At 46.8% G+C, this 18,733-nt stretch overlaps 2 protein-coding genes across 6 annotated transcripts in view; one reads left to right on the top strand and one right to left on the bottom strand.

Annotated features, from left to right (window-relative positions):
* Positions 1-2,880: 2,880 nt before the first annotated feature.
* Positions 2,881-18,435, top strand: GSTO1 (glutathione S-transferase omega 1). Of its 2 annotated transcripts, XM_050958217.1 has the most exons (6): positions 2,884-3,003; positions 3,806-3,914; positions 9,304-9,526; positions 10,881-10,982; positions 14,469-14,575; positions 17,911-18,435. In XM_050958217.1, exons 1-6 carry the CDS (start codon positions 2,970-2,972, stop codon positions 18,062-18,064), a joined length of 729 nt encoding a protein of 242 aa, XP_050814174.1. In that variant the 5' UTR covers positions 2,884-2,969; the 3' UTR covers positions 18,065-18,435. The 2 variants fall into 2 exon arrangements, with proteins under 2 accessions (XP_050814175.1, XP_050814174.1); XM_050958218.1 differs by lacking the exon at positions 10,881-10,982 and having other exon boundaries at positions 2,881-3,003.
* ITPRIP (inositol 1,4,5-trisphosphate receptor interacting protein) overlaps positions 8,852-18,733 on the bottom strand; it is a 63,991-nt gene continuing 54,109 nt past the window's right edge. For all 4 annotated transcript variants that reach the window (XR_007775023.1, XR_007775025.1, XR_007775024.1 and 1 more), the window contains 2 exons: positions 9,693-9,741; positions 8,852-8,993 (listed from right to left, as the gene is read on the bottom strand). The gene's annotated coding sequence lies outside the window, so the exon portion shown is untranslated. The remainder of the gene's footprint in view (positions 8,994-9,692; positions 9,742-18,733) is intronic.

The following is an 18,733-nucleotide window of genomic DNA, read 5'->3' as shown; positions in this document are numbered from 1 at the left end:
CCTGGGCAGTGCATGCCACTCCCTGATCGTACATACCACTCCTTGGAGTAAAGTTAGATAACTAGACAGCAACAATGACTTAGCAAAAATTCAAGCAGTCAGTTCAATGCCAACCTAAGGGTTCAAACTACTGACAGCATGAGGCTGATAAGGTATCAATTCATGCTGTTAGCAGACACTGATCACCTCACTACTGACTCTCTCTCATGCTCTGAGAGAGAGAGTCAGTAGTGATGAGATATTGATCATCATGCAAGGGCTGAGGGGCAAATCTAGGGTCAATGGCAAAACAAAACAAGAGTTTTGATAGCCCCATTGTGCATACTAAGAACTAGACTATGTCAAATAGGCACACCTCTGAACTGAGGGCAGAGTCACAGTGCCCCAGGAGGAGGGATTTAATCTGTGCCTCATTTTACCAAAGGGAATGCATTTCTGGCTGGCCCTTGCCTGAGTAACATGGCGCGGAAGGCTCTTTATGCCTGCCTTCAGCTTTATTTTGCACCCACATAAGGGGCAGGCACACTCTGGCTGCAAATGTCAGGGTAGGAAAAATGTGAATACTTCTGTGTTCTGCTGGGGAACTGGCATCATGTAATGTTGCCTTGTCTTTCTCTTCCCTCCATAGTTTGTGCACATTCAAGGCCTGCTTTGCCTTATGTCTGTGTCAGATGGACTCACCATAACCATGCATTGAACAAGTTCCACGAGTTCATCAAGGAGTTGGCCCAGGTGCAGCAACAGCTCCTACAAAGGCTGGTGAGTTCCAGTGAGGCATTTGTCAAGACAGCAATCATGTGAAGCCCAGTACCCATTGTGCCCCCTCTTTTAGATTATTTATCTCCCTCTTTTATTAGATTATTTATCTCCCTCTTTTATTTTCATCTTGAAATGGAGGGTTCCATCTCAATCACAGGCTGCTGGAAGCATCAATGGTGCTTCCCATCCAGAAAGCCAATGCATCTGTTCCATTACAGTGATTTAACCAATACAGGAATTTTGTCTTGGGTTCCCCAGTTAACTCGAAAAGTCATCTGGTGCTGATTTCCCTTGTCATAGACAGAACAGGGTAAAGGAAATTAAAAACAGTTTACCAGTGTCTCTTAGTGACTGGGTCAGCATCAGCAGGGTATGGAATAGATGGGAGGTGTGCATTGGGTTATCCATTCTGACCTCCTGCGCCTGGATGGAATTATTCACTGCCACTAAAGCCTGAGCCAAGCTTGTCTTGAATATCCCAGCCATACTGGTGCTTCAGCTACATTTCTTAATAAATACAGACCAGTGGCATTGACTTTTAGGAAGCACCTTTCAGCTAAGGATCGCACAGCACATTACAGGTTTCAGAGTAGCTGTTGTGTTAGTCTGTATCCGCCAAAAGAACAGGAGTACTTGTGGCACCGTAGAGACAAACCAATTTATTTGAGCATGAGCTTTCGTGGGCTACAGCCCACTTCATCAGATGCATGTAGTGGACAATACAGTAGGAACGAACACACACACACACACACACACACACACACACACACACACACACACACACACACACACACACACACACACACACACACTGAAACAATGGGTGTTACCATAGACACTATAAGGAGAGTGATCAGTTAAGGTGAGCTATTATCAGCAGGAGAGAAAAAGAACTGTTTGTAGTGGTAATGAAAATGGCCCATTTCCAGCAATTGACAAGGAGATATGAGGAAATGGGGGGAGCAGGGGGAAATAAGCATGGGGAAATAGTTTTATCTTGTGTAATGGCCCATCCACTCCCAGTCTTTATTCAAGCCTAATTTGATGGTATCCAATTTGCAAATTAATTCCAATTCAGCACTCTTGTTGAAGTCTGTTTTTGAAGGTTTTTTTGTTGTAATATTGCGACTTTTAGGTCTGTAATCGAGTGGCCAGGGAAGTTGAAGTGTTCTCCAACTGGTTTTTGAATGTTATAATTCTTGACGTCTGATTTGTGTCCATTTATTCTTTTACGTAGAGACTGTCTGGTTTGGCCAGTGTACATGGCAGAGGGGCATTGCTGGCATGTGATGGCATATATCACATTGGTAGATGTGCAGGTGAATGAGCCCCTGATGGCGTGGCTGATGTGGTTAGATCCTGTGATGGTATCCCCTGAATAGCTATGTGGACAGAGTTGGCAACAGGTTTTGTTGCAAATATAGGTTCCTGGGTTAGTGTTTTTATTATGTTGTGTGTGGTTGCTGGTGAGTATTTGCTTCAGGTTTGGGGGCTGTCTGTAAACAAGGACTGGCCTGTGTCCCAAGATCTGTGAGAGTGCTGGATTGTACTTCAGGACAGGTTGTAGATCTTACAGCACATTACAAACATGATAAGCATTAATAGCCCTGATTTACTGATGGGGATGTTAAGTCAAGGAGAGGCAAGGTGACTTGCCTAAGGTCATGCAGCAAATTAATGCATGAGCCAGGACTAGAATAATAAACTCCTAGAATATCAGGGTTGGAAGGGACCTCAGGAGAAGATCTAGTCCCACCCCCTGCTCAAAGCAGGACCAAGCCCCACTTATTTCCCTTGCTGTCTCCAGTACTGACTGGCATGAGTTCTCCTGTGAATAAGGCAAATCTCTGCTCTTTGTGGGCCTGTGGGTTGCTTCCCGTCCGCCTTCACCTTGCATATTTCTTTCCCCTCCTTCCCCTTTACTTGGTGCTTGGGGGTGTGTGAATCTGCTTCCCCCCTTGCCTAGCGATCGGCGCGGGGGAGGGGGGAGATGGGTCGGCTGCTCCCCCGCCCCCGTACCTGGTTGGGGTGCGGAAAAGGGGTGGTTTCTGCAGCTCCTTCCCCTTTGACTGGCTCGCTGTGCACGAGGGGAGGGATCGACCCGGAGCCTTGGCTCTTAAGCAGGCCGGCGGGCGTGGTCGGCATGCAGCCTGCGGGCAGAGTTCAGCGCCCCGGGTGACGGAGCCTCCCCCGAGACTGCCGCGGTAGCAATGGCTGGGGAGCGCGCTCGCAGCTTGGGGAAAGGTGGGTGCTAGCCCGGGGGCTGCGGGAGTCCTGGCCGGGCTCCCCTGCTGCATCGGTCCGGAGCGGGGGTCAGTCTCCGGGCCTGGGGGCGCGCTGCGCCTCGGCTCCCTGGAGCGCCGCGTGCCGCCCCCGGGCTGTGTGTCTGCAGCGGGGGATCTCCCGCCTGGCATTCCCCCGGGGTGGGGGGATTTTGTGGCTGTAGCCCTGGGGCCCCGAATTCTCCTCTCTCCTTGCGCCCTGCGTCTGTCTCTCCCGGGGGGGCTAATGCCATTGCACCCTGGTGCCTTTTTCTCTCCCCAGAGTCATGCCTCTGTCAGGTCTGGTGGGTTGCATGCAGGGTCTGTGTGTGCTTTCTGCTCAGACCTAGGGAGACTGCTCCTGGATCCCTCCCCCAGGCCTGGATTTGTGGCCCTTGTGAGGCTGCTAGTATATTTTGCCTCCCGCCTGAGCAAAACACAGGAGACCATCCGACTCAGCAGCTCTATAAATGCACAATGTCTAATATTGTACTGCACCGGAGAACTGATTCACCCTGGGGCCTTCAGCAAAGTAATACAGTCCTATTCTCTCCAGGAGTCCCCTCGGGATGAGGGGTGATTACCAGTGCAGGAGAAGCACTTTTACCATGATGGCAGAATTAAGTGCTCTAAGCTCTGCAAAGAGCAACGGCTACTTTCAGAATCCCGTTTTGTTTCCTCCCCAGGCAACGTTTTTTTTTTTTTTTTTAACCTCTTGTTAAGAGGAAGCCTGTAATTTTGCAGGTGTGAGCGTGGAATAAACCAGTGTAACATCTCTCTTGTAGGAAGCACTGCTCCAGGCCCTGTGCCTGAGGGACTGATCCGTGTCTACAGCATGCGCTTCTGTCCGTTTGCAGAGAGAACACTTCTTGTCTTGAAATCCAAAGGAATTAAGTAAGATTATGCGCTCTAAGGTGGCTGTCTCTTTGGTATCTAAATGCTGGGGACTGAAGCCTTTTCCACTGCTTTCATGTATCTCTGCTGTGACTTTTTTTGGTAAAGCCACTTTGACTTAAGTATGGTGGTCTTCCATTGTTTACCAAGCTTAACACGATGAATCAGATAGCAGTCACTCTTGCTACCTATACCTATTTAAAGAGACACAAACACACCATCCAGGAAATCTGTTCTTTTTTTAAGGTAGGGTGGAAGTATAGTCAGTACACAAAACTATTTTTAAATCTGCTTCCTAGCCAACTGTTGTGGGGCTACAATTAAATCTCTTATTTTTATTGAGAAGAATGTTTTCACATCTGCTGCTGTGGGAAAGGCCTGCCCAAACAAATGGGGCACTGAGGAAACTAACTGTATCAAAGGTACAAAGTAAGCTAATTAGGAAAAACCCCAAGCAATTTTTTTTTCTCTTTCAATTGTAGTAATGTTGGGTGGTCTTTGCAGCAATGGCAGAGAAACCATATCTCAACAGTGTGAATTTCATCTTTTTTTAATATCTTTACTTAATGGAAATAGAGCAGCAAAAATCCTGGAAAACGTAACCCTCAGCATGAACTCTCTGTGTATATTTTCTCTGGCTTACAACTCCATTCAAATATAGCCTACAATAGCATGTTAGTGGTTTCTATGGTAAATGTACTTGTGTGTTCATGGTTTCTCTTTTAAAAAGATGTTCCATTTCTATAGCTTCCCCTAGATCAGGGGTCGGCAACCTGCGGCACATGTACCAAAGGCGGCACATGAGCTGATTTTTAGTGGCATGCTGCTGCCAGCTGGGGTCCTGGCCACCGGCCCCACTCAGCCACTGCCTGTCTGGGTGAATGGAACCCCAGGCCAGCAGAAGGCTGAGCAGGGCCGGTGGCCGGAACCCCGTCAAGCAGGGCCCCATGGCCAGAACCCTAGACTGGCAGCGGGGATCCCAGCCACCAGCCCCGCTCAGCCCGCTGCCAGTCTGGGGTTCCGGCCCCTGTAAATGTAAAACGTATCACTGGCACATGAAACCTGAAATTAATGAAGACTTGGCACACCACTTCTCAAAGGTTGCTGACACCTGCACTAGATCCCTTCCTGAAGGAACTTTATCAACGATGGTGCCTTTTAATAGGGAAGTATTTGTTCCATGTTTACAAGTGATTCAATAAATGACTAGTCAGTAGTTTGCCCCTACTTGATCGCTGATTCACTCCTGCTCCCTATGTCTAACCACACAATATAGGTCAGCATTGGTCTTCAAATTCTTATTGGTCAAGCACACACCAATCACACTGCAGTCTTTCTCTGATTCTCTTTCAGAGAACCAAATGTAGTAAAGCTCCATATAGACTCATAGACTCATCCATCTGCCTGTTTTCCTATACACAAGGGAACCCAAGTAACTTGGTCTCTACTAGTTTATTTTTTTTTCTTGTATCGTTTTAAATGTGGTTGCTTCTTGCGTAACAGGACGTGACTGTCCTTTGATTGGAGTCCAGCTATGTTGAGTGGAAATATAGTCACTGGTGTCCCTAGGTATGGGCAATCCTTGTGATCTGATATCTGAATCTGTGGTTGGGAACCTTTTCTATAACCGATTATTAGTCAATAGTTTCTTTGTTGTAGGCAGTGTAGTTGTAGCTGTGTCGGTCCCAGCATATTAGAGAGACAGGGTGGGTGAGGTAATAGCTTTCATTGGACCAACCTCTGTGAGGGGGTGGGGGGGGAAGGGAAGAGAAGCTTTTGAGCTACACAGAACTCTTGCCCAGACCTAAGAAGAGCTCTGTGTGGCTCAAAAGCTTGTTACCAACAGAAGTTGGTCCAACGAAAAGTATTAACTCACCCACCTGGTCTCTCTAATAGTTACTTTTTGGTGGTTAAGTCACACTTGTAGCTTTGTATATGTAATTATGTAATGCCCAAAAGAGCATCAGAAACTCTACAGCCATGAAGAAGATAGCTCTTTGCAGCACAGGCTTTACAATCTAAGGTTGTGGTCCAGTACGCTGCTGTGTGCAGGCATCCTGTGCAGAGTCACGGAAGTCTGTGTGGGGCTCTGCATTAGTGCAGGGGTTTGTCTGTCAGAACAGTTTGCAGGATCAGGTACTGCATAATCATTCAGATACAAAGCTGCCAAAGGAGTTAGGGGTGGAGGGGAAACACTGGCATCAGATAAGAAATTTAAATATAGACAAATCCTAAAGTGGGAAATCTGTTTATTGCAGTGTTGTCATTAACTTGTTAGCTGACATGCTTAATTGGAAACTCCACAAAAGTTTGTTCCAGGAGACAGGCATATGGTAATAAGGCCGCTTCACACGTTTGTTCCCATTACAAGTATGTTAATAAACTCAAGAAATTAAACTGACTTCCAAAAAAATCTCAAGGATATGCAAATCCATGCATCCGACGAAGTGGGTATTCACCCATGAAAGCTCGTGCTCCAAAACGTCTGTTAGCCTATAAGGTGCCACAGGATTCTTCGCTGCTTTTACAGATCCAGACTAACACGGCTACCCCCCGATACAAATCCTGAGTGAGTGTTTGTTTTAAAAAACAAAACAAAAAAAAAAACCCCAACATTTTCTGCTTGGCTTCGGTATTTTAGCCTTATCATATTACCTCTTAGCCACAGGTTGGGAAGAGGAATAAATAGTCTAAGACCATTTCCCTTCTATTCAGTGTAATGTCAGAGTAAAATTCTGTTGCACGTTGTTACTCCAGAATGTGAGTCACGCCTCCTGTGAACTTCCTAAACTTGTGTGTTGCAAGAGCACATGCACTTTCAGTTGGAAGTGAAACTGTATTGTGACTGGACTTAACTCTCTTTAAAATTGCTGCTTCTTATGTTAATGTGATAAATATGGGGCTCTGCCTATGCCGCTTGTGAACCGTGGATGATTTTATAAAATCATACCATGAAATTGCAGTGTCATGCAAAGCCTGTATGTGTGCGGATCCACCCTGAGTGAGCAGGCTTGTGTCATGTCTCCAGCCTAGCAGAGACCATGGTGAGTGATCCGCGTTCAGTGGCCTATTCAAAGTAATACATCTTGCAGGCTGGGTCTGCTGTAGCTGGGAGAAGACACTTCTTCCTCTTATGTGAATGAAGGTGAGGTTGTGGGGAGGGGGGAATGTAAAGGAAAGTTGCCAGGGCAGCACAAAAGAAGCAGGTGACCCCAGCTGAAGTCTTTAAAAGGACTCCTTGGGGCTGGTAAGAGTTGAAGGAGAGCCATTTTGTACCACGTTAAGATGAGCGAGGCTGCTGCAGGGGCAGAGTAGGCGAGTAGGTGGAGGATCCTGCCTACCAGAACATAGGTGATCTTCCAAAGACTCTCAAAGGAAGAGTGAGCTAGTGATGGATGTTGCATTTAGGGCTTGTCTATGCTGCCAAGTTTTTTTGCCAAAAGGCAGCTTTTGGTGGCAGAACAGTGAAGGTGTAGGCACTGTAAAGCCACTTTTGGCGACAATTCTTCAGTTTCAATGACAAAATAAAATCACCTCGACGAGAGGCATAAAGCTTTTTGTGGCACAGTTAAAACCAAAAGGGTCAGTGTAACACTGCCATTCATTATGTTGCCAGAACTGGCCTCCGCCCCGTATCTCTCAATGTCCCCCATGACCATTCTGCTCACTGTTTTGAACTCAGCAGCCTGGCAGGCATACCCCCTTCCCCTTTCAAAGCTGGCAGTGCTGCTGTGCTGGGGCAACAAAGAGCAAATCATTAACAGGAATGCCCCTGCTGTCCCACACCAGGAACACAGAGGCAGGCAGGCAGGGACAAGATGTGTGAGAGACTGCTGTGCAGAGCCAGGGAAGGAGGTGGGGGCTGATGTTGGGGGCATCACCTGCCTCGGGACTAGTTGCTTCCAGTGGCCATCTGAACTTACAAGACAGCATGTTGACACACACGCTTTGCCCCCTGCCCCACACTTCAGTTGAAAAGTTGTTGGCCAGGGATCGGCAACCTTTGGCATGCGGCCCACCAGGGAGAGCTGCTGGCGAGCCAGGCCGGTTTGTTTACTTGCAGTGTCCATAGGTTTGGCCGATTGCAGCTCCCACTGGCCGCGGTTTGCTATCCCAAGCCAATGGGGCTGCAGGAAGTGGTGCGGGTCAAGGGATGTGCTGGCCACGCTTCCTACAGCCTCCATTGGCCTAGGACGGTGAACCGCAGCCAGTGGGAGCTGTGATCGGCCGAACTGGCAGATGCTGTAGGTAAACAAACTGGCCTGGTCCACCAGGGGATTTCCCTTATGGGCCGCATATCAAAAGCTGCTGATCCCTGTTGGTGGCAATCTAATAGAAGGCTCATGAAACAATGGGATTGACAAACCTGCATCATGTGATGCTGTACCTGCCCCATGAGGCATTGCAAACCTTTAACAAAGCACCCTGCAGCCAGTTGCATAGTGGGATAGCTACCCACAGTGCACTGCTCTCTGTCGATGCAGGAGCTGCTAGTGTGAATGCACTCTGCAGACACAAGGAGCATTGTGTGGACGTGCAACAGCAACTTAATTAAAGCAGTTTAATTTAAATGGCATAAAACTCTTTTGGTGACAAAACTCTGCTGTGTAGACAGAGCCTTAGGATGTTATGTTGTTTTTGTATAATCTGTACTTCTGCAGTGTCAGTGCTGCGCCCAGGAGGGCTAGGCAGTTGGACTGCAGGTTTCCCCCTACTTGGAGTGGGCTACCAGATAGATCTGTGCCCTAAGAATGTGCCTAGGGACCCTGAGATAAGACTGTGCCTGGACTCCATTCAGGCTTCAGGAGCTTGAAAGACCTCTGGGTTCAGCCTGGCAGAGACTTGAATTCCCCTCCAAGCAGTCCAAAGTGGGTGCCTGGGAAGGGGTGATAGTATGTCCTGAAAGAATGGAATCATACTTGTTTAACAAGTCTTTGTGCTACTGTCCTAACGTCTTGCATTTCTGGCATGCCTGCCCGTTGTTGCTGTGATCAAAGGCAAATTGGCTTCATTCACTTGTTTGTCGGGCTATGCCGGGGATGGGCTTGGTGGGTCGGTATCCGCTTTATCCTTGTATTTCTGAAAGAACATAAGCTGAGCCCTACTCAAAGGAAGCTCTTATTTTCCTCTTTCCCTGCAGCACTCTCAATTCCTAGCATGCAAAATGCCATATTAGAAGCCTTGGAAAGTGAAGTCCTGATGGTACCACAGGACTTCAAGAAAGGAGAGAGGTGGTAAATCAATGAGGATGTTTTCTTGGCTCTTTCCCCACTACCCCATGTCAATATCCATCCTCATGTAGGTTAGCTAGGGGTAAACATTATTGCTCTCTTTGAAGTTACTGGAGTAGGCTGACAAAACTGATCTTGCTCTGTCTTAAACTCTTCAGGCATGAAATAATCAACATCAATTTGAAAAATAAACCTGACTGGCTCTTTGAGAAAAATCCCTTTGGTTTGGTACCTATTCTGGAGACCAGCAAGGGTCAGCTGATCTATGAGTCTCCAATCACATGCGAGTATTTGGATGAAGCATATCCTGGGAAGAAACTTCTACCTGCTGACCCTTATGAGCGAGCGTATCAAAAGATGCTCTTGGAAAGATTCTCCAAGGTACAGTGTGATCAGGAGGGGGCAGTGTAACCTGCTTCAGCGCAGCACTAGTATTGTGCACAGCACTAGTATAGTGCGCAGCACTGTAGACCTTTCCTTACACTTTTTAAGGATGGATCTTATCTCTTAGTAAAATCACTCTTTTAAATATAATAGAACCACTTACCATTCACTAAGCCAAAATTCTGCCAAGCTGTCTGCATCTCTGTCAGCACCTGAAAGGAAAAAGGGACGTGTGTCGTGAAAGCAGATTTTAAGCTCATTTACGTCTATGGGTGCAGAATGAAGAAACTGTCATTCAGTTTAAGGGGGTTAGCAGATCAGCCTTTGCCACACCATGTAGACAAGCCCTAAGTGTGCCAGAGAGGTATGGTGGGTTTTTTATTTTTTTTTTTTTGGGGGTGGGGAGGTTATCCCCCCTGGAGAGCTCTAATGTGCTATGTTCTAACTGCCCCATGTAAACCCTGCTGGCATGCTCTGAATGGTGCCCAGTTTGCATTAATATCGTCCTGTTTCAAATTACATTAATGAGAGACCTTGTGGAATGCACCAGCAGGGTTTATGTGAGGCAATTGGAGTGCTCTATAAATGACACTTCTGTGGTGTGCTTTGTCCGAAGCAACTAAGGCAAACTGGATGAATGCTTGCATCAGTGCCATTCTCAAATCCTTAGCTCTAGGATAATTCTTCAAAGCATAGGATCCATAAACTGTTGAAAGCTTTAAAATAACTCCATAAACTTGGCTAATATTTGTATTGTAACTCGCGCCAATCCCCTAACTTCTCTGGCAAGCGCGCAAACTACAAAGTTCTTGGAGATATAAAATCAGTGGCCTAGACTGTCAGAGATTTAGTCAAACAAAAGTTTAAAATCTGACTGTCCCTTAATATCCTTTCCTATTAACGTTTATTGGAATTTCAGAAGCGTCCTTAGAATGTCAAAATTTGCATTTCACCATTTTTATTGCTGGTGTTTTTTTTGGCACTGTAGGCAGCTTGAACAATGAAAAGACTAGTGAGTTTCCCTCTTCTGATTCTCCTGCACTATTATCCTTCAGTATTAGCATTTTAATTTTCCTTTGCAACCTGTATTTTCTCTGAAACGTAAAGGGAACACTTCTGTTATTAGGCTTGGTGTAGTGTGGGTTGGGTGTGGTGTGTGGTTTTTAAGCAAAATTTAAGCACTAAAGCCCAGTTCCTGAAAGGCATTTAGGCACCTAACTTCCATTGATTTCAGATACCTTTTTAAGGATCTGGGCTGAAGTGACTTGTGACTATCCCATGTGACTAGTGAGATTAAAACCTTTCCGCAGGGAGGTCAAGCTCTCAGTAACGTCTTGTTTGATTTGTTCAGTTACCACCTCTAGCCGTCAAACATCTCCTGGCAGTTAAAAATGGGGAGGACAGTTCAGTGCTGAAAGCAGAGTTCAGTGAGAAGCTTGGCGAATTTGAAGAGGTAAGAAATGGAGCCCTCTCTGGGATTGAACAAAACCACCAAACCTATGGTAAATGGACGACCTCTTCTGTTCGCGTGCACTGGGCTGACTGTCTCACTTGGAAAGCCTTGAGAAAGGGAGGAGGCAGGACTTATTTCAGAAGTTCTAACTATGAAAAATGAGTGGTCCTGTAGTTTACTCCCCCTCACACTGATGGGTGGCACAGAAAACCCCAATATCTAAGCATGGCACAGTTTAAACAAGAGCTGAATTGTGAACTCCATAGTGGACTTTGTAGAGGATTTTGCTCCACACCCTTCTCAAGTGCTAGCCACCTCTGCTGTTTTTAGGTCTACCCCTGCCCTCCAAGACCACCTTCTGTCCTAGCAGCAAGATCTAAGAGCATCCAGACTCTGGGGCTACGTCTAGACTGCCCACCGTATCAGCGGGTTAAAATCGATTGCTCGGGGATCGATATATCGCGTCTCATCTAGACACGATATATCGATTCCGGAACTCCACCAACCCCAACGGAGTTGCGGAATCGACAGGGGGAGCCGCGGACATCGATCCCGCGTGGTGAGGATGGGTGAGTAATCTGATCTTAGATATTCGACTTCAGCTACGTTATTCACGTAGATGAAGTTGCATATCTAAGATCGATTTCCCCCATAGTGTTGACCAGCCCTTGGTTGTTATAACCTAACATACCAGAGAAGCATCTCCACCACCACATCCATCTGACTGACAATGGTTTCTTTGTTACCGAGGTCAGTACAACAATGTTGGGTAGGGTAAAGTTGTTAACCCTTAGTTTACTTCTCTAGTGTCTGGCCCCCTCTGTCCTACTACTAGCTATTATTCTTTCTCCCTGCTCATTCCCATGGAATATAACCATCACACCTACAGGGGAGGGATTAAGGCACTCGAATCCTGAAGTTGGTGAGTCCAAAGCTCCCTTGATCTCACACTCCAATTTACCTCACTGAAGATGAATCAAGTACCTGTTTAAGTTAGGCAGTCAAAGGTGGCTGGATGTGATGCATACTGCTGGCTGTGAAACTGTCTTCACCACATCACCCCATTGAGCCATTGGCTTGGGGGGGACTGTGACTGCAAAAATCCAGCTATGGGCCATGTTCTCGTACAATCGTGTACCTCTGTCAACATCCAGGGAGCTGCAACAGATGTTTTTTGGATCCATATTAGAGATTTAAATTCAGTTTTACTTCAAGTGCTGTTTTTTTGTTAACCGTAACGGCTGCCAAGTCATTGTCTGAACAAGATGTGCTGATACCTTCCCTTCATCTGCGGTGTGACTCCTTTAAAATATAGTTGTTTTTGTTGTTTGAATGAACAAACTCCTTTGCCTCTTTGGCCAGAGGGTCATGATCTTCTAGAAATAAAGCAACCAAAAGGCTACCTGGTCATCTGATCAGGAGGTAAAGAAATGACTGCATGTTCAAGAACAAAAAATCATACTCTATTCTCCTTGAGCAAGAAGCAGCATTCAGCACACTTTTCCCCTGTTGGGAACCTCTCATAGCTCTGGCTACAGTGATCTCCTCCTTCCCTTTGCTGATGGCTTTAACTTCAGCCAGTTACTTTGGCATAGCTGACACTCGAGTATCCCTGTCCCTCTGATACCTCTAACTCGGGTTGGCAACCTGTGGCCCGCCAAGGTGATCACCCAGGCGGGCCAGGCCAGTTTGTTTACCTGCTGCGTCGGCAGTTTCAGCCGATCACGGCTCCCACTGGCTGTGGTTCACCATTCCAGGCCAATGGGGGCTGCTGGAAATGGTGTGGGCCGAGGGACGTGCTGGCCATGGCTTCCAGCAGCTCCCATTGGCCTGGAGCGGCGAACCGCGGCCAGTGGGAGTTGCGATGGGCTAAACCTGCAGACGCGGCAGGTAAACAAATTGGCCCGGCCTGCCAGGGTGCTTACCCTGGCAAGCCGTGTGTGCCAGAGGTTCCCGACCCCTGGTCTAACTTGTCATGTTAGCTACACTAATACCCCACTACCATAGGCTTCAAACACATAGTTCCTCTCAAGTTAAAGCCTTTCATCTTTGTGTAGTTGATCAGAGTCAAGAGCTAAAGTACTGGCAGATGACGTTGTCTGGTTCTTGTGGGCAAATGCTTCCTAGGGGACTTCTTGCAAGAGAAATGCACTGAGAAATAAAGAACTAGGTTTCCCTTTCCCCTCCCATTTGCAATCCTGCTGCAAGATACCTGCTGCTACAAAAGACTTTGAGAGATCTTGAGGGATTTTTTTTAGATGTATATGGACTGGCAGGTCATGTGGAGCCCCTCTCTCTGTTGCAGTGGCTTAAATCCCAGTCTGAGCTAGAGAAGATAATGAGGATCCAGCCATGCAAAATCCATTCAGCCTGTTCCAAGAGCTGTTAGCCAGAGAAGCATGAAATGTATTGAAATGTCCTGTGTCCTACTCACTGTTGCCCAACAGAGGGAGCCATGGTCACATCTTTATGAAACTATTAACATCTGGTTATTTTCTGTCAGGCACCTGGTGACTGAAGCAGCTCCTCAGATGTTTTCTGATTGATGGTTTGAGGCTTTTAATAGATCACTTATCTGTGGTGGGGAGGAGGAGTGGAAATGCCAGCACGACTCTTAATGTCTGCTTTACACGGACGAGAAACTGGCATTTTAAAGGTGTCTGAAAAAGCCCCTCTGAGTACTGTCTCAGGAGGAAGGCCGAGTAGGCTCTGATTCTGATAATGACTTGTACTACCATAGCGTGTAGGCATTCCAGTCATGGAGCAGGACCCCATTGTGCTAAGCACTGTAGAAACAAAGAGCTTTGTCCACTCCTCATTCAACCAAACTCATAAGAATATCACACGTAAGATCTGTATATGGATAAAGCATAGGTGGGTTGGGGACCTTACTGGAAATGCCGGTCAAATACTTCGAGATCCTACCATGGTATTTGACCGGCATTTCCCAACTTGGGGATACAGTGTGTGTGTTTTTAAAAAAAAAAAAAAAAAAAAAAAAAAAAAAATGCAGCTGAAATCTTTATGCCCTAGTTTGACCAGTCTTATGGTGTAGCTGAAATGTTTAACAAAACAAAGTTTCAAAACGCACCTGGGTTGCCACATCTGTCTTGGTGCCTCCACATCAGAATTGCCAGCTTACAAGTTAAAATGGTCTCTAACTGCCAGCATCGCCACCTGGATCCTGAGAAGATTGTTATTTATGGCTTGTGTGTAATTGCCAGTCCCTATTGTGCAACTGTTCTTGCATTTGAGCTAGAATAGAATCCAGCTTTCGGCATGTGAAATATCCAGGCTGATATTGGAGCTGCGTTAGCGAGTGACTGGCCCACTAAGAATGTTTAATTTAGGTAAGGAGGTGCCATTTCTGCAATCACTCTCCTGTCCATCTCCTCCCTGGCTCCTACTTTGCAGTTTTGGTTTTTTTGTAGGACTTTTCTTTGTAACTTCATTTTAATATGAAATGCTGCATCTTGTCCTCCACAGATTTTAGCCGGTTGCAAGACTGTGTTCTATGGTGGGGACTCTGTGTCCATGATTGACTACATGATCTGGCCTTGGTTTGAACGTCTGGAATTCTTCCAATTGCCTGAGTAAGTGCTTGAATGTTTTATGGATCTTACACATTTTCGAGTGGTGCATTACAGCTTCTAATTAACTCTAAATTACCCCAGCCAGGAACGCTCCTGCTTAGAGTGTGAATGGAATGTGTAAATACGTTCTCCAGACATGAACCGGGCAGGGTAATGAGTTATACTTGGAGTTCAGCTGTATTTCAGTACCACTTAACAGCCCATGTAATGGAGCAGGACTCCATTGTGTAGCACTGTACAGACTGAATAAAAATAGTCCCAGAAGGCACCTTACCCTATTGAAACCAGCTCTCCCAAAGTTAAGACCTGCTAGTGATGGAATTAGCCTCACAAAGAGAACCTGCCTCTATCTTAGGTGTTTGTGGGACACCCATTACCACAGTATCTGAGCACCTCAAAACTTTATTTATTTATCCTCACAACACTCCTGTGAGGCAGGGAAGTTCTATGATGCCCATTTTACATATGGGGAGCCGAGTGCCTTCCCCAGGGAGTGTGGTAGAGCAGGGACTTGAACCCAGGTCTCCCAAGTTCCAGGCTTACACCCCCCGCCCCAAGATGCAAAGAGACCGTAGGGTCTGAACTCATTACCTCAGGCACCGAGAGCAAGGGCCAAAGCCACTAAGCGGCTTAGCTTCTCCTGTGCTATCACTTGGGCTGTGCAGATCAAGAGGAGACGTGTTAGTGGTGTTATTGCCTTATTCCAGTTTTAGGGAGAGGGGCTTTCCCAGGAAAAAGGAAAAATATAGACCATAAGAGCTGAGCTCACTGTCAGATAGGAGATGTTGTGCAGAGGAAGTATTAGACTTTTAATAGTAGCTGACTTCCCAATTGCAAACTAATGGTCACGGGAGGGGGCAGGGAAGGGGGGCGGGGCAGGGAGAAAGCTAAAAATGCCAGTTGTGCTAGTTCTCCTGTAGTAGAGCTGAGTGGTGGCTACCAGTATGTGAATTTCAAGCCACATGGTTGTGACTGATCTTGCAATCCCATGCCATGTCTTTTAGGGACCACATTGTATCCTTGTGAGTCAGGGATTGTATACAACCCCAGGAGAGAGGGTCATCACAGCTCCTCCAGAAATGGAGTGTGTGGGGGAGGGGTGTGATTCAAGTGAAGCACAGAGGTGTTTCCCACCTACAAAGTGGTATCACCCTAGCGGGAGGCTTGCATATACTGGTTGAAACTGGGTTTTGACAAGATCAATGGGGAAAGAAAGGGTGATTTGATATCAAAAGGCTGTTTAAACTGACTTGGGGCATTCTTTCTGATCCAGCAAATGGACAGGACCTTCTCCTCTGAGGAGGCCCCCAACTCTTGTGGAAGGGTTGGAAAGACTTTCACTTGTTAGGGCCCCTTGGACTGATGGGTAACTCCTGGGATGTCTGTTCAGTGTTTGTGGTCCCCACCCCCTGGTAATGCTTTACCTTAAAAATAAATCTCCTTGCTTAGAGAGAGCTGTGTGGTAACTTGGAACTGCTGACAATACACTGTTCATAGACCTCAGAGAGAAGGCAAAGCACAGGCACTGGTCTGTAGCCCTAGTAAGTCTGTCTGTCTCATAGAATCGTAGACTATCAGGGTAGGAAAGACCTCAGGAGGTCATCTCGTCCAACCCTCTGCTCAAAGCAGGGCCAATCCCCAACTAAATCATCCCAGCCAGGGCTTTGTCAAGCCTGACCTTAAAAGCCTCTAAGGAAGGAGATTCCACCACCTCCCTAGGTAACCCATTCCAGTGCTTCACCACCCTCCTAGTGAAACAGTTTTTCCTAATATCCAACCTAACCCCCCCCCCCCACTGCAACTTGAGACCATTATTCCTTGTTCTGTCATCTGCCACCACTGAGAACAGCCGAGCTCCATCCTCTTTGGAACTCCCTTTCTATTACTTGAAAGCAGCTATCAGCCCCCCACCCCCCTTCTCTTCTGCAGACTAAATAATCCCAGTTCCCTCAGCCTCTCCTTGTAAGTCATGTGCTCCAGCTCCCAGTTTTTTTTGTTGCCCTCTCCTGGACTCTTTTTCCAATTTTTCTACATCCTTCTTGTAGTGTGGGGCCCAAAACTGGACACAGTACTCCAGATGAATCCTCACCAATGCCGAATAGAGGTGAACAAACACGTCTCTCGATCTGCTGGCAGTGCTCCTACTTGTGCAGCCCAAAATGTGGTTAGCCTTCTTGGCAACAAGGGCATGCTGACTCGTATCCAGCGTCTCATCCACTGTAACCCCTAGGTCCTTTTCTACAGAACTGCTGCCTAGCCGCTCGGTCCCTGGTCTGTAGCAGTGCATGGGATTCTTCCGTCCTAAGTGCAGGACTCTGCACTTGTCCTTGTTGAACCTCATCAGATTTCTTTTGGCCAAATCCTCTCAGTGTAAGGCAGGAATCTGTGCAGCCTTAAATGCACCCCAGTCAGGTGGGAATGGGCCAGGGTCCCTGCCCGGAGACCGCTGATGGCTGGAGACCTGACTGCACACTCCCAGAGGGGACAATGGAGTGGTAGATGCAAGTGCATTTACCCTGAAACTGTGACAAGAGTCACTGGCCAGTGATGACAAACTGTATAACTTGCTTTGGCCAACAGGATTTATAGGAAGAATGGGCTCTTGGGTTGGCAAGAAGGGGGGTCACTGACCTGCATGATTGACACACACACAAGTAGCCAACACAGTGTGAATATCTTCAAACAATATCAAAACAAATGCTCCAGTCAGTGGAGGATCACATGCTCTGTGGGGAGAGGGAGGGTGTAATGAGACTTCTGAAGGATGGTAGGTACATCACACAAGGATTATATGCTTCTCTCTTAGACCTGGAGTTTCCACAAGCAGCGGCTATTCACCCTCGGCTATTTTAAAGAAGACTTGATAGCCTTAAAGGACATGTCTACTCTGCATTTTAAATTCATGGCAGCAAGCCTCAGAGCAGAGGTCTACAAAGTAGAGTCTATGCTATGGCACTAGAAACATCTGTGTTGATGTTGGGGCTTTGGGTGGGGCTCAGGCTCTGAAGCCCAGGGATGGGCGTGGGTTTCAGAACCTGAGATCCAGCCTGGACATCTACACAGCTGTTTTTAGCACCAGAGCACAAGCCCATGTCTGTAGATCCAGGCTTGGAAACTCAAGGCTGTGTGAGTTGAAATGCAGTGTAGACATAGAAGGGCATCTCTAGCTCTCTGCTCTGTGGCCTGAAAGTTATTTCTTCTGTTTTTGAATTTAACCTTGTGGGAGGGAGAAGGCAAAACAAACAGGAACACAGAACCTCATTAAAGGTTCAGCTTTCTTGATGTCCTCCCAATTCCCCCCCTGCTCATACAAAGTTTCTTTCCTGTTCCCATAGCTGTCTGCAGCACACCCCAAAGCTCAGGCAATGGGTAGAAGCCATGAAGAAGGATCCTGCCATCAAGGCTACGATGACTGATACACAAATGCTCAAAGGCTTTTTTGAGCTGTATGCAAAGAACAGTCCTGAGGCATGTGACTATGGGCTGTGAGATGAGGGTGGGCATCTACCTGTCACAACTGTAGCTTCTGTTTCCTCTGGGCACCTGCAGCATGTGTGCTGCATTTGGCTGGAATTGTGCAGTTCTATGCTTGCATTTTAAAATGAGACTAAATCTGTGTAGGAAAGGATGAGAAACCTCCTGTGAAGTCCCATCCTTTCTGGTGGGAAGAGGGCGTGCTGACCTCAGGTAGGAGATAGGCAGTCACTAGAAGTTGTATATGCATCAGTCGATGCGGCCCAAAGATGTAACCTTTCACTATCTCTGTCTTCTTTGTTTGTAGAGAGTGATGCCTGTTTGGTTGCTTTATGGTTTGATTTTTTTGTGATTCTGGTATTTGAACAATAAAGGAATAAATCTCCCTTTCTCTGAATGCTACACTCTCAGAACTAGATGGGCATGACATCAGTGCTTCAGGTGTCTATTTCTGAAGCCCCTCTTCCACGACAAAGACAATAGAAGAGTGATATATCAGGGAATGATCTGGGATCAACTGCCCGAAGCAAGTTGCTCTCTACTGACACTGCAAGTTTGCAGTCATGATGCAGGCGTCCAGGTCTAAACGCTACAAGGTTTCATAGTCGAAATATCACAGAGGAGTATTTGAGTGTTTTGAAGTTTATGAATCCACCCTCAAGAAGGTAATAGTGGAAGAGAAAA

This window comes from Gopherus flavomarginatus, chromosome 6 (assembly GCF_025201925.1).
Source record: "Gopherus flavomarginatus isolate rGopFla2 chromosome 6, rGopFla2.mat.asm, whole genome shotgun sequence".
Lineage (NCBI taxonomy): Eukaryota > Metazoa > Chordata > Testudines > Testudinidae > Gopherus > Gopherus flavomarginatus.
Note: the sequence above shows the minus strand (reverse complement) of the source record. Positions and strands in the feature narration are given on the sequence as shown.

What these genes read in the sequence shown, in the direction of transcription:
- GSTO1 (XM_050958217.1), top strand. Translation starts at nt 2,970, where the DNA reads ATGGCTGGGGAGCGCGCTCGCAGCTTGGGGAAAG. An exon ending in CGCTCGCAGCTTGGGGAAAG is followed by an intron (nt 3,004 to 3,805) that starts GTGGGTGCTAGC and finishes TCTCTCTTGTAG; the next exon opens with GAAGCACTGCTCCAGGCCCT. An exon ending in AGCTTGGCGAATTTGAAGAG is followed by an intron (nt 10,983 to 14,468) that starts GTAAGAAATGGA and finishes TGTCCTCCACAG; the next exon opens with ATTTTAGCCGGTTGCAAGAC.